The 15,664-nt window shown below is 47.5% G+C and overlaps 1 protein-coding gene across 1 annotated transcript in view; it reads right to left on the bottom strand.

The window, feature by feature from the left end:
• PPP2R1A (protein phosphatase 2 scaffold subunit Aalpha) overlaps positions 1 to 15,664 on the bottom strand; it is a 44,856-nt gene that overhangs the window by 14,977 nt on the left and 14,215 nt on the right. Inside the window, exons 5-9 of the mRNA XM_088470948.1 lie at positions 4,728 to 4,875; positions 4,463 to 4,618; positions 4,062 to 4,176; positions 2,666 to 2,736; positions 1,858 to 1,992 (exon numbers count right to left, since the gene is read on the bottom strand). Coding sequence (XP_088327074.1) covers positions 1,858 to 1,992; positions 2,666 to 2,736; positions 4,062 to 4,176; positions 4,463 to 4,618; positions 4,728 to 4,875 — 625 coding nt within the window. The remainder of the gene's footprint in view (positions 1 to 1,857; positions 1,993 to 2,665; positions 2,737 to 4,061; positions 4,177 to 4,462; positions 4,619 to 4,727; positions 4,876 to 15,664) is intronic.

The following is a 15,664-nucleotide window of genomic DNA, read 5'->3' as shown; positions in this document are numbered from 1 at the left end:
GCCTAAGGCAACGGGGGACATTTTTTCTTGCAGGCTCCTCAGGTGTGAGAAGAAATGTGCGCAAAGTCCATTGTATGGGTGCCCCAACTGTGGTTTGGGCAGCTAAACACGATGCTTTTAGGTGCAAAGAATACCAATGGGTGCCCTGGGAATCAATTGAATTGCTCCGTCAGGCAGTATTTGTATAGATGCCCAGCACGGGGTGCGCAAAACCTTTTAATCATCACTTTGTGTTGAAAGCGCACTGGTCACTGTAAGGAACATGGTTTGATTTACTGAAAAGTTCAGAACTTCTCCTCTCTAAGTTGAAAACCTGACATGTTGTGAATATCTGACATCTAACAACCATGTAATTAAGGAATTCTGAGCCCTCATTGCACAGACGCAAATACCAAGTTTTAGCATACAGCGCACGCATAGACGCAAATGTACGCATTTTTGTACATCGCTGACTGAACGAGCTGGACTGATCTTGGTCGGATCTGTCTTGGCGTGAAGTGGGTGGCGACAATAATTGCGCAGAGCGGTTCGGTCTTGTGGGTGTGTAGCTAGTTTTCTGTGTGATTCTGAGTAGCGAATATGGAGAATGGAAGCCCGTTTCAGGCTGAGCTCTTGCACCCAGCATGGGGCTGGTGCCGCGTGTCTATGCTACTGATGGTTGCCGCTGTGGGCGGTGCTGCTACCTGGTTGAAACCGCACCAATCCTCGCATTAACCCTACGGAAATTCACATTAGCACAAAGTAGTAAATAGATATTCCACAGCATCAAGCACAGCTTCTTGCACAGTCCGCAGGTGCAAAAAAAACAGTGTGCTAGAAGCTCCAGAGCAGAGAGCGACACCCCCCCCCCCCCCCCCCAGACAGGACAGAGGAACTGCACGGCGGATAGTGACAGGTGCTAGAATGAGCACTAATTTTATGTGCCGCTAAAAGCAATATTTTCACCATCTTTGAATTTTAGATCTTCCCTGAACATTGTTACTCAAAGTACGGTGCCATATTAGGTTTGTCTAATGTACACTGTTTAGGTCAATGAAACGGTCCTGTTAATAGGTAGCGTTACTACTCCATACTTTTAAAGTCTTACTTGTGCACTTTTTCTATACATTTTTATTAAAGTGAAATATGAGGTCACAGAACGCAAGTTTCATCCAGAATTACAGACAGCAATTAAAACACAGATGTGTCCTCACATTACTGCTGCCGTTGAGCCCTTGGCGTGCCAAGTCTCACACAGGTATACAGGTGTCTCATAGCAATCACTGTCTCCTGAAGCATCCAAGCACATCGCAACTAAGACGCATTTTCGGTACAAAAAGGACGCCTGGCGCTAGCAGAGTCGCACTGGAGCCGACGGCTCACTCACGCCGTGGCGTTATTAAGGACATAACCAAGTAAAGATGCACTTCCTATTTAACAGGGAAAAAGTCTCACTATATTTCACTAAATAGATTTGTAGTTTTCTTCAGGACAAACTTATTGTGAATTTAAAATAAAAAAATGACAATATTTGAGGATCTCTTAATATTTAGGAGGCAATTCAATGTTACCAGACACCACCACAATATTCAGCTACGCAAATATATCTGTCTATCTGAAAATCGCTACTTTTCCAACGTAACTACGGGGTGCGAGGAAGAAAGCAGCGACTCTACTGCTTGCGATACAGCAAATTGCAGCCATGACATTTAACTGAATCGACTGCTTGGAATTTTATTTTTTTTGCAAAAGGTTGCGCCAATGATTTTCATGTAACAAGCGCTCCCTAGTGGCAGTAAGAGGAAATGCCATTGCCAGAATTGCAAGTAAATCCTAGGACACATACGGCACTCTGACATATGGGGGAGCTGTGCTTACCTCATCCTTCAGCTGGGCCAGGAACAGAGGAAGAAGATGCTCAATCGTGTTGTCCTTCCCCAGGATAGGAGACAGTCCCATAATGACAGAGGCCAGGGCGGACTTCACATGTTGGTTGGCATCTGTAACCAATTCCTGTTCCCAGAGCACAGACATGAGCGGCAGTCGGATAAACAGAATATTATGCTTATTGGAACATGTACATAAGTTACAAACCAACTGAAGTGTTACGTTAACAAAGATTTATTTATTTTTTTTAAATTAGCCAACCTGCTCATGGTCAGAGCGTTTATTAAAACATTTTTTTACTTTTATCAATGCAAACAGTTCAGTTTTATGAGGTTTCATCAGAAAGTGTAATCTCCAGGAATGCTTGAACCTCCCTGGAAAAAACACATTACTGTTTACACATTTTCTTTCTTAATCCAGTTTATGTATTATGTGCATTAGCGTCAGTCATAGGCTTGCATTGTGTTTGGTTTAGGTCACAGGTTCTCGTCTTCAGTCCTCGGTACCCCAAATAGTTCCAGGTCTCTTCACAGAATCGCAAGTGAAATAATTAGCTCCACCTGTGGATCTTCTAAAATAGGTCAGTGAGTAATGAGTACACCTGCTTGGTAAGCTGGAAAACATGACCTGTTTGTGGGTCCCGAGGACAGCGAGAACCACTGGTTTAGGTCATGAAAACATCTGTCAAGTTGCATCTTTGAACACGATACAAAAAAAATTATATTGAAACGCTGTGAAGAACATGAAGATGTTCGCTAGCTGTTCTATATAGCATCCTAGTTAAACCAGACACACGTACCTTCACGCATGGCAGTATTTGGGTCATGATGACATTTTCACGGCAATCAGCCGAAAGATTCTCGCAGAACTCTAGGATATAAAGAGATCAGTTGGCGTTAGGGAAAGACACGATTGCACATACTGGGGGAGCAGTGGGGCTTGGCGATTGGAACGGCAGCAAAAAAAAAAAAAAAAAAAAACTCAGCGAATGGATTTCATAAACTGCTGACAGGGATTATCTAGACCCCAAAATGTCAGGGGTGAGGTACCAAATAATATATTATGGCTGATGTGGGGATAAACGAGCAGTGTTTTCAGAGACAATAAATCTTCATTTACCATAAAACAAGCAGGATGATTATCTCAACCTCCCTGCCACATACAGCAAGGAGCATTTACAGATTAGGATCCCTTTAAAAGAGACCCTAATTTAAATAAGTTCATGTGTATTTTGGTCCTTTTAGACATAAACCCTGTAATGATAAATACCAATATTTATTATCTAATCCACTCAGTGGGTGATTTAACTGTGGGCTTCCAGCTATAGCATACAGTGCTTAATGATTACCAATTACGTCCTAGAGACCAGCTCCCCTCAGTGATGCAGCAGGAGGGAGCAATAAGTGGTGATTTAAAACTGCTCAAATGCTATAAATGTGGATTAAGAAGACTGTTTTGCTGTCCACAAAGTTTAATATTTTAGACTACAAAACACGTTGAAAGGGGCAGAAAAAAAATTAAATAATTTCTACCAACAAGTGTACTTCGACTAAAGGTGGGTAGTGATCTGCAGACACATCTTTAGATGGTTGTTCATATACACTGAATGGCCATCATCTATATGGCAGCCGGGAGTCCCGCTGGCAGGGAGGCGGGTTGGGACCCAGGCCGCCCCCCTCCCCGCAGTTACCGCTGTGTGTGTACGGGTGGTCTGCTGACGGACAGATAGGTCTGCAGACATATCTATCCATTGGCTGTGCAGCAGAGCCAGTGCGATATGTCTGAACGACGCGGTTCGCAGACATATCTCCTGTACATACTGGCCGACGGCCAGCAGATATATTGGCCGATCAATTGTTCGGCCAATATATCGGCCAGTGTGTACCCAGCATGACCCATGCCGCAGAAGTTACTGTAACCGTCCAGGAAGTCCCATTTTATTGCAGTTACTGTCTTATTCCACAATCCGTCAAATATAAAGTTAATACGTTCCAATTTAAAAGTTTGCAACACCCCTTTCGGCTGCAGGAAAACGTGGCTTTGCCAAGGTGCAAAACTGCACTTACTGGCTGGATTTAGTTCCAACTAAGGAGGCCATAAGCATTCATTTAAATGAACAAATATTGCAGTGACCCTTTAGGGTCCATGAAAGGAACTGAAGGTGAATAGAAGTGAAATTAGCATAGAGATCTTACCTTTAACCTTGTGTGAGGCAGCAGCCCGCACCTCAGCCTCACAGTCCTTCATCAGGTTCTGGAAAGCAGGGACCAGGTCTGTCTTGGTGATCTCTGCGCCAACCGCTTTCTGGAGCTAAAGAGCAACGCGGGATGTGGATAATGGGGCTGAGGCACTCAGACAATACACTGGTTCTCCTGACACTAGAGCAAATGTAATTTTTATTAATGATTGAGCACACTTCGGAAAGGGGTACTAAACCATGCCCTCTGCTGCAGGGGGCACTTTGCAGACAAGTCTTACAGTTAAGTCTAACCTGAATGGCGTTACCTGCAGGCCTCTAAGGGGTCGATTGGTAATCTTCCAAAGGGATCCCCGCTTAAAGCTGGCTCATTAGGTTAATATGGTATCCTGTATTTACCTCTGTGAATTTGTCTGCCACCATATAGCGCACACGCCAAGACTTGTCCTCGGCTGCCTGACGCAGGGTTGGCATCACCAGCGGCTCCAGCTCTTCCTGGGGCAAGAGTTGGGCAATGTTCACACAGGCTTCCACAGCCAGCAGGCGCACAGAATCCTGGGAAGACAGCGAGGGGACAGACATGACATGCATGCTCGAGTGTTCTCAGAGGGATCAGGTATTTCTCCAGCAGCTGGAAGATCTACGATCCCCAGGAGAACCCTACCTGCTCATCGGACGCAAGGTTGGAGAACATGGGGATAATTTCACTCTTCACGTTTTCCAGCTCCAGGACTTTGGCAAATTCCCCCAGTTTGGAGGCAGCAGCGCGCCTGACCATTGGAGTGTCATCGGAGCACAGATTTCGGAAGTGTCTGAACAAGGAAAAGACAAAAAAATAAATAAATATTCAGGATGGATATATCCCCAAAACAATAAATATCAAATACAGAGGCAGGGAAGGCTGAGCAGCAGTGCTGCATTACAGGGAGAGTCTCCCATATCCATAATGCTTGGGACCAGAAGTAATCTGGATATTGGATTTTTCCGTATTTTGGAATATTTGCATAACATGAGATATCTTGGGGATGTGACCCAAGTCGAAACATAGAATGCATTTATTTTCTATATACACAGTGTTCCCCAGCTAGCATGTGAGAACAGCAAGGAGCTGGGAGTAGCTGGCAGGGGTGTGCCCTTGGCACACTCCTCCAATCTGTTACGCATAGGGGTGTGCCCAGCACTTCCAGAGGTGCTGGGCTTCCCCCAAGCTCTCCACTCGCGGTGAATAGGCGCAGTGTGTGCGGCATCTAGTCACCCGGCAGTGATCGGTCACCGCAACTTTTGCCGCCCGCGGTTGGGGGAAGGCTGAGGGCATGCTGTTTTGGCAGGGCGCCGCTAAAAGGGCATGGCGCATTTTGCCCTTTTAAAAATCAGGCAGGGTGCAGCTCACCACTAAAACAAGCTAGCGGGAACACTATATAGCCTGAAGGTAATTTTATACAATATTTTTAATAAATGTGTGCATCAACAAGTGTGTACAAACACTAAATTCATTAAGGTTTCATATACACCTTAAACACAGCCTGAAGATGTTACATAACCTTTTATATAAAATTCATTGGTCTGTATGTTTGTCCTTTCGGTTGTGCATTTGGACACCCCTGCACCGATTGGGATGAAACCAATGCAAGGTGGTTCAGTTGGATCCTGGCCAGGTTTTAGGGGGGGTTAGGGTCCCGGTCAGACCTCCTGTTGGTGTACGGTGAGCGTCTTTTCTGGACCTTCCACTAGATTGATTTGGATGAAAACTTCAGGGGGGCGGCTATTGGTCTGGGATACCCAATACCCCTTTTCCACTGGCCAATATACTCAGGTTATTGCAGTGTTAACACGAGTAGCGGCTCAGCGGAAAAGGATCCTAGAAGAAACTCCCGGCTTGATTGACCCGGTACTTCTTCCCAGGTCTCAAGCAGGGTTTTACATGGGTAAAACACGAGTCAGCCTCAGTGGAAACTGGTTACCTGCGTGGTGATTGAGTGCTATTCGGAAGCTGTGTGACAGCTGTCACCAGGGAGGGAGAAATTACAGCCTCCCCATGTGGTCTGAACGGTCCAGTCTTTACCCCATCCCCATTTCATACGGGGAGGCTCCAATCTCTCTGCCAACGACAACCTCCTTTTGCCGCTGGCCGCTCTGGTGTGGCACTCAGGAAAGAGCTGGATTTTCTGGCACTTGGTGAGGACAGTCAAGTGCCGGCACTGCACCCGGGTCAGTGTGAATGGCATCGACATCACAATAGAAATGGGGTAATCCCGGGTCAGACCAGGGATTTTTGGTGGAAAAGGAGTAGAACTTAACTTGAAAAGGTAAACCAGGGGCAACACCGGATGTTTCAGCTAGTTTTTAAATAGTTTTGTGCATTAAAACAAGAGATATGGTAAGAACTTACCTTTGTTATCTCTGTTTCTACGAAGTCCATAGGGTCCACAGGGTTGACCTTGGGGTATAGGTTGGGAACCAAATCCGGGCACCACGCAGTTAAAGCTTTTAGCTCCCAGGATGCACTTGGGTCCACTCTCCCTATAACCCCACCCCCCAGCCAGAGGCACCTCAGTTTGTAAGTAGCCAAAGGCCGGAGGAGGAGAGAAAGAGAGAAAACTGGAACACTCTAGAACCATACTCACAGAAAAGGAGACGGGAAACCGGTGACCAGTAACACAGCCCATATGAAGCCAGGTGCGTCAGGGCGGGCGCCCTGTGGACCCTATGGACTTCGTAGAAACAGAGATAACAAAGGTAAGTTCTTACCATATCTCTTGTTTTCTACTTCAGGGTCCATAGGGGGTCCACAGGGTTGACCTTGGGGATGTCCCAAAGCAGTTCAACCAAGGGTGGGGACGCTCCTGTGCTGAGAGGAGAATCCGTCGCCAAAAAGGAAGCATCCTGAGAGGCAAAGGAAACCAATGCCTAGAACCTTAAAAAAAAAGGTTTGGACAGAAGACCACGTGGACACCTAGTAAGGCAAAACAGCCGAGGCGCCACAACGAGCCGCCCACGAGGGTTACATGACCCGAGAAAAAACAAGCCTCAACGACAGAAATGCCTACCTATGGGTAGGCCCCTGAGGAAGACATACGAGGCCATCCAGCCAACATTTCATTATAGGCCGGCCATCGTTTCCTGTGAAAACCAGAAACCGCAGACCACCAATAAGCAGTCCGATTACCATAAGGAACTTGAACGGATCATATAAAGCCAAAGAGGCCGGACCACAGTCAATGAGGCCACACCAGCCGAGAAGACTGGGGACTGAATGGCCGTACCATAAGTTCCAGAATAATATGGAACCTAAAAACCACTCTAAGAAGAAATACAGGGCGAGAGCAACTCACACCCTGACCTGATGCCCTCCAGAAGAGGGAGCCACATGAGAACGCTCCCAATTCAGACACTCTCCTGGTTGATTTAAACACCCTGAGAGAGAGAGAGCTTAAACAATAGACCATGTAATGGCTATCACAACCAGCAGTTCCATTGACTGTCCCCGGACGGAACAAAGAACCACTACTAACTCCCCAGGAGACCCTAGGGAGGACAAGTGGAGGCATAATCCAGAAAACACTCCAAAGGATGAACTGGATACCAGAGCGGAGCAATTCCATATCTTAACCATACCGACAGTGTAGAGATCCGCACTGTCAGGAAGGCCAGGCCAAGGGTGAAACCCAAGCCAGCCGGAAGGAATGCCAGAATATCTGAAAATCCTGGACACCGGAGGATCGTATCGACAAGTACGATACCATAAGAATTATGTATGCCACAGTCCGTGGCAGATCCCAGCAAAGTCTGGCCTATCTGCTCTAAACATCTCAATGAAGACAGAGCCAGGGAAGCCCTAGGACCACAGTAGGGGCGCAGTCAAAGACAAACGATCCAGGTCCAGGGAAAAACAAGGACCCTGAGACAACAGGTCCAGATAGTGAAGCAGTAGGAACGGAGTATCGATGAGGAGACTCCGAAAATCTCAGTACCAGTGATGTCTGGGACGAACTGGAGCCCCCAGAAGGAAAACCCCTCCGTCTCGAATTAAACTTCCGAAGACCTCGAGGAAGAAGGGAGACCGGAGGACACAGGTACACAAAGTGGAAGGACCACTTCACTGACAAAGAGTCACTGAAGGTAGCTTCAGTACTCCTGGAGCTGGACTGTAACACCGGTAATGTGTGATCAAGTCAGAAGGCCATGAGGATCAATCCCCTCAGGGAGGCCCCCTCTGCTCACCAGGAGTTGAAACCTCTCTTGGAGAAGAGACTAGTCCCCGGGATGCACGTCGCAACAGCTGAGGAAGCCCGCTTCCCAATGGAGAGCTCCGGGAATAAACACTGCAGAGTTGGCCAGGAGAAGACCCTTGGACTATGTCAGAATGGATGACATACCTGACATTGCCACCCAACTACCAGTGTTGCCTAGATGGAAGTCACTGTTGTGACACTGTCGGACTGAACCTATTCAGGTTTACCGTGACATATGGGTTAGACCAGAGTGAAGGTCCAAGACAGCCTAAAGTATCAACAAGTTAAGTGGCAGGACAGAAACGACAGACGTCCAACTGCCCCGAAACGAATGCGGACCAGACACTGTCTGTAGCAAAGAACACCCTGGACGAGATGGCCATAGCCACCCGGACAGAGACCAACTCGCCTCCGGAGAAAGTATCATCGTTCGAACAGCGATCCGATGGGAAAAACTCGATCCATCTGGAGGGGAGTCAATTATGGCAAGGTCTGGAATGGAACTGAGCACATTCCACCCTACCAAAAGGTAGACACTCTGGTAGACCGCGCATCACAAAGAGTAATGACATATGTCGAATGCGTAGATATCCGCACACTCCAAGTTGAAGAGTGGAGATCTTGTCTTACGCCAGAAAAATTCTCAGAGTCTGAGAATCCAGCAGTGCTCCCAGATGAAGAAAACCCTGTGAGGGATGTAGGGAGGACTTTTTCTCCGTTGACTAATTATCAGTGCCGAGAAGAAGCCACGGTTATCCTGACCTGGCGGTAAAGTACCTTGGTGATCCTGCTAAAAGCAGGAGACCGTCCAGAGAAAGGAGCATTCGGATACCCTGAACAGGTGAACTGTCAGAAAATCCATAAGGCTGGTAAACCCCGGTGGAGTTGAGGACAGTCCTAAAAGGCAGAGCCCGAAACTTACAAGTGTTGCTGTGGCACAGCAAACCTGAACCCATGCTGATGAGATGGCTCTGTACGTACCCGTAGGTACGTATCCTGAATACTCAGATATACCCTAAAATCCCCAGGTTCCAAACGTCGGATGATGGAGCATGGACGATTCTACCTGAGTCCAGGCACCGTTGGAATCTGATTCAGGGATTTGAGACAGAGTATAGGCAAATGAGGACCAGTCGGTCACCGCCCCAGAAAGAAAGTAGAACAACCAGTCCCTCACTGAGATAGTGAGGTTGGCCGAAATAGCTCTGCTTACCACAAAGACTGTATAGCTTTCTGGGATTGTAAGGCCCTGATCAGGTCTGAAGAAGGGCCCGTGTAACAATGCCTGTGAGGAGGCTGCCTGAGCAATGAGAGGCCGTTGAGAATCAGTACCTCACTCTGGAAATTCCCCAGATGTAGACCTGTCCCGTCAGGCTGAGGGTATATCCTCAGGTGTAGAAACAGGGTCGTCCGGAAGTCCAGGACTGCTCGGTACTGGATATGGTGGCCCCCATGGAGGCCGACAGCCTAGGAAAAAACAGGCCTTTAGGCTGACCCTGAGGACAAAACGACTTAACAGAGTTAGTCCGAATGTAGTGGGAGTAGCTAAAGACGGTATCTCCCCATTAGTGATACTGCCAATGATGCAACGATCTTGTCAAGGTCAGGACCAAACAAGATCTTCCCCATGGAAGGAGTGTGCACCTCTGCTTTCCCATAACGCAGCCATAGGGTACTGCGGCGGATACAGACGCCGCCGAAACCCTGAAAGTTAGAAGACCGGCATCCCATGAGGTAATCCCACATATGACCACTGCATATTTTATGTGAGCGGCAAAAGATATATGAACCTCAGGACGTGTTGGAGGGGAAAAACGTCACAAAAGCATCACCATGCGATGGCCATGGTAGGACGGGCAACAGGCCCTGAAAACGAGTACATTGAATTCAGGCAAAGTTACCACCTACGGATCCGTAAAATCCGTCCAGGCCGGGATGGGAGGCGTATTAATGCCTGTAACCCGATGATTAACATACAAATCCATCCCAGAAGGGGATTTCCATTACTTGTGAGGACCCTCAGGGAACAGGAAACAGGAGGCCTTTGTGACTCCTCGTATCTGGCGACAGCCAGACTCCCGCTATGAGATCCACCCGCTGGGCAGAAAACGGGAGATGTATGATACAGGTGCAGGATCGACATTCTCTATATCCAGAATGAACCTGGCTACCAGCCCCAAAGCAGGGATAATAATACTTGAAATCGGCTCCCCCCATGTGAGAGGGAAAGAGCCGAATATACCATCCAGTTCACGGCAGAGCCACTGGTCAGTAACCACAGGACGTATATCACGCCAATTAGTATTTCTATAAAACAACATCCACCAGGGTGGCCGTTGTGGTAAACCCTGCAAGGGGAATGACAGACCGATGTGGTATCGGAGGTAATTCATGTACTGTGAAAAACCCCGGCGGGGAGCGACAGTCTGTTGCACAGGGGTAAATTGCAAGAAATTGCGAGATACCCCGAGTTCAAAAGGGCAGTATGGTGAAGTAACTCCAAGCGAGTGACGACAATGGGGCCCGCCCGGCGATCCTCAAAGGAGAGGATCCTGAGAAATAAACCGCCCTTTAAGGGGGTCGTGCAAGGGGCCCGGCGCCAGATGGTGCCGCATACATAAACCTTTCTGAGTTAAAATCCTCCGCACTAATTCCTGCAGGCTATGACTTGCAGGATCTCAATAATGGGTGCAGTATCGTGTGCAATCTCCTGGTCAGATATATCTGACTATCTTGACGGAAATATTAAGCAGCGCCATACCGGTCCTGACTGACGCTAAGATTAGCTGCAGGGACCCATTATCAGCGTATGCAACTCACAGTTCCATCTAAAATATGGCAACGTGCAGCACGCAACAGTATGTGACAAACCTCACAGATATTAACAAATATATATATGTGAGGTCTCAGAACCACCCCAGGTACACCTGTATTAGGGCAGATAAAGAAAAGGGATAGATATACACTGACAGGTGAGAGAAAAAGCAGACAGTCAGCACTAGCAAAAGTCACATACAATGCAGAAAAATATATATACATACATAAGCATGACATAATATACTGCACAATGTCGCTACATTCAACTGCCCAGATTCAGTGTCTGGGAAGGCTATAGTGCTGTGTACACTCACCCAAATGGCCAGGTACGCAGGGGGACTGGGCTCACTGACATCCTAAGAGTTCTGCAGCACCACAGAGAGAAAATGGCCACTGGAGACCTCAGAAGAAGCGTGGCCCGCGGAGGAAGCAGCTCAGCGACGCCAGACTGTATTATTGAAAGGCGCGCTGAGCTGAGGGGAGGAGCCGCTAGACAGGGAAGGCTTCCTCCCCTGGCTAGCAATTAACCCCCCGGGATGCCGGCTCCCGCTGCCGCTATAATCCCTGGTGGGCTGTGGACACGCGGGGTATGCCTCCATGGAGGGGGAGCCCGCCGCCACCGCTAGCGCCTCCGGTGTGTCCCCAGAGACCGGAGGCATAAGGCTGCATATTCACACGTGGATCACCGCAAGCGGTGACCACGCGACTTACCTGTCCCCGTCGATCCGGCAGCAGCCCAGGGATTCCTCCAGAGCCCGGCTAGTACAGACTCTGGGGTCCCGCTGCGATCCCCAGATCTGTACTGGCGTCGCAGCGCCGGCGGGGTGTAGGAGCGGCAGCTCAGACGTCCATTGGACAGTCTGATGCTGCCGCTCTGAAGAGTAGTAAAAAAATAATAAAATAAAACTCTTTTAAGCTTAGGGGCTGCTAAGCAGCCCCCCTGCAGTAACGGTGACCCAACTCCGGCCGGGCACCAACTTAAACTGAGGTGCCTCTGGCTTGGGGGTGGGGTTATAGGGAGAGTGGACCCAAGTGCATCCTGGGAGCTAAAAGCTTTAACTGCGTGGTGCCCGGATTTGGTTCCCAACCTATACCCCAAGGTCAACCCTGTGGACCCCCTATGGACCCTGAAGTAGAAACAAAGTTTATTTACATTGAACCATCAAGAAGCTGAAGGTTTCGCCATCTCAGTCATGCTCTAAAAATTCTGTATTTTAGAATATTTGAATATGGGAGACTCAACCTGCGCTACATACAGCACAGGATAACGAGGCAGGGAGGCCTGAGCAGCATGGCATTATATAACACGCTGCATGACGAGGCAGGTGAATGCATGTAATTGGGTACAGCATTATAACACCGTATATAGATGCAGGGTAACCTGGGCAGCAGGACTGAGACAAAGGCCAAGCCAGCACAGCACTGTTTAATAAAGGATTCACTGTATAATGAGACAGTCAGACCCTGGCAGAGTACTGTTCACTACCCAAGAGTACTGTATTATAACATACAGCATAGTCCATTCTAGCAGGGAGGATCGGGCAGAACATTACAGTAATATAACAGTCAGCGCTCTATGATGAGGCAGATCCTGGCTGAGCAGTACCGTATCAAGGTTGTTGGACAACACAGTATTACACACGTCTCACTAATGAAAAAGGTGGACCTATGGAAAACTACTATATTATGACAGCACAGTACAATAGTACTACATTAGTTTTCACTCTAGCACCCCGAACCTGTTCAAACCAATGCAGTTCCTCTTTCCTGTCTGGGGTGTCGCTCTCTGCTCTGGTGCTTCTAGCACACTCAGCTGATGCAACAAACTTTTGAGATACAGCCCAGAGTGTGCTAAAAGCACCTGAGCAGAGAGCAACAACCCAGTCAGGAAAGAGGAACGGCACGAATTGTGACAGCTGCAGGGTGCTAGAAACAAACACTACTGTATTATAATATGGTAAAGTAGGAGTCAGGAGGGAAAAGGTAATACAGTATTAGATTATGACATACAGCATGTTGGATTACAGTCGATGGGTACAGCCAGGACATTACCACAGAATAATGGAATACAGTGTAGTGTACAGGAAGGGAGGCCTGGGCAGAACAGCTGGGAGGACTAAAGCAAAACAGTGACAACATACAACAAAGAATGAGGCAGAAGATATAAGAGCACAGTGCTGTATTAAAGGTATAACATATCACAGGACAGACAAGGGGATCTAGTCAGTGCAGTTCTGTATAACACACTGTACAATGAGGCAAAGTGGTTCAAGCTACTTTAGAACATGCAGCACAGTATAGGTCAGGGCAGCACAGTACAGTAGTGTGTTACTATACAGCACAGTATAACCAGGTCAGGGCAGCACAGCACAGTATAATGAGGGAAGGGCAGCACAGTACAGTGTGTTACTATCCAGCACAGTATAATGAGGGAAGGGCAGCACAGTACAGTGTGTTACTATCCAGCACAGTATAATGAGGGAAGGGCAGCACAGTACAGTGTGTTACTATCCAGCACAGTATAATGAGGGAAGGGCAGCACAGTACAGTGTGTTACTATCCAGCACAGTATAATGAGGGAAGGGCAGCACAGTACAGTGTGTTACTATCCAGCACAGTATAATGAGGGAAGGGCAGCACAGTACAGTGTGTTACTATCCAGCACAGTAGAATGAGGGAAGGGCAGCACAGTACAGTGTGTTACTATCCAGCACAGTATAATGAGGGAAGGGCAGCACAGTACAGTGTGTTACTATCCAGCACAGTATAATGAGGGAAGGGCAGCACAGTACAGTGTGTTACTATCCAGCACAGTATAATGAGGGAAGGGCAGCACAGTACAGTGTGTTACTATCCAGCACAGTATAATGAGGGAAGGGCAGCACAGTACAGTGTGTTACTATCCAGCACAGTATAATGAGGGAAGGGCAGCACAGTACAGTGTGTTACTATCCAGCACAGTATAATGAGGGAAGGGCAGCACAGTACAGTGTGTTACTATACAGCACAGTATAATGAGGGAAGGGCAGCACAGTACAGTGTGTTACTATACAGCACAGTATAACCAGGTCAGGGCAGCACAGCACAGTATAATGAGGTAAGGGAAGCACAGTACAGTGTGTTAATATACAGCACAGAATAACCAGGTCAGGGCAGCACAGCACAGTATAATGAGGGAAGAGCAGCACAGTACAGTGTGTTACTATACAGCACAGTATAATGAGGGAAGGGCAGCACAGTACAGTGTGTTACTATACAGCACAGTATAACCAGGTCAGGGCAGCACAGCACAGTATGAGGGAAGGGCAGCACAGTACAGTGTGTTACTATACAGCACAGTATAACCAGGTCAGGGCAGCACAGCACAGTATAATGAGGGAAGGGCAGCACAGTACAGTGTGTTACTATACAGCACAGTATAACCAGGTCAGGGCAGCACAGCACAGTATAATGAGGGAAGGGCAGCACAGTACAGTGTGTTACTATACAGCACAGTATAATGAGGGAAGGGCAGCACAGTACAGTGTGTTATTATACAGCACAGTATAATGAGGTAAGGGCAGCACAGTACAGTGTGTTACTATACAGCACAGTATAATGAGGTAAGGGCAGCACAGTACAGTGTGTTACTATACAGCACAGTATAATGAGGGAAGGACAGTACAGTACAGTGTGTTACTATCCAGCACAGTATAATGAGGGAAGGGCAGCACAGTACAGTGTGTTACTATCCAGCACAGTATAATGAGGGAAGGGCAGCACAGTACAGTGTGTTACTATCCAGCACAGTATAATGAGGGAAGGGCAGTACAGTACAGTGTGTTACTATCCAGCACAGTATAATGAGGTAAGGGCAGCACAGTAGTGTGTTACTATACAGCACATTATAATGAGGGAAGGGCAGCACAGTATAATGAGGGAAGGGGCAGCACAGTACAGTGTGTTACTATACAGCACAGTATAATGAGGGAAGGTCAGCACAGTACAGTGTGTTACTATACAGCACAGTACAGTGTGTTACTATACAGCACAGTATAATGAGGGAAGGTCAGCACAGTAGTGTGTTACTATACAGCACAGTACAGTATTTTACTATCCAGCACAGTATAATGAGGGAAGGGCAGCACAGTACAGTGTGTTACTATACAGCACAGTATAATGAGGGAAGGTCAGCTCAGTACAGTATTTTACTATACAGCACAGTATAATGAGGGAAGGGCAGCACAGTACAGTGTGTTACTATACAGCACAGTATAATGAGGGAAGGGCAGCACAGTAGTGTGTTACTATATAGCACAGTATAATGAGGGAAGGGCAGCACAGTAGTGTGTTACTATATAGCACAGTATAATGAGGGAAGGGCAGCACAGTAGTGTGTTACTATATAGCACAGTATAATGAGGGAAGGGGCAGCACAGTAGTGTGTTACTATACAGCACAGTATAATGAGGGAAGGGCAGCACAGTACAGTGTGTTACTATATAGCACAGTATAATGAGGGAAGGGGCAGCACAGTACAGTGTGTTACTATACAGCACAGTATAATGAGGGA

This window comes from Taudactylus pleione, unplaced genomic scaffold (genome assembly GCF_031769625.1).
Source record: "Taudactylus pleione unplaced genomic scaffold, aTauple2 ptg000108l, whole genome shotgun sequence".
Classification (NCBI taxonomy): Eukaryota; Metazoa; Chordata; class Amphibia; order Anura; family Myobatrachidae; genus Taudactylus; species Taudactylus pleione.
This window is presented reverse-complemented; position numbering and strand designations above follow the sequence as displayed.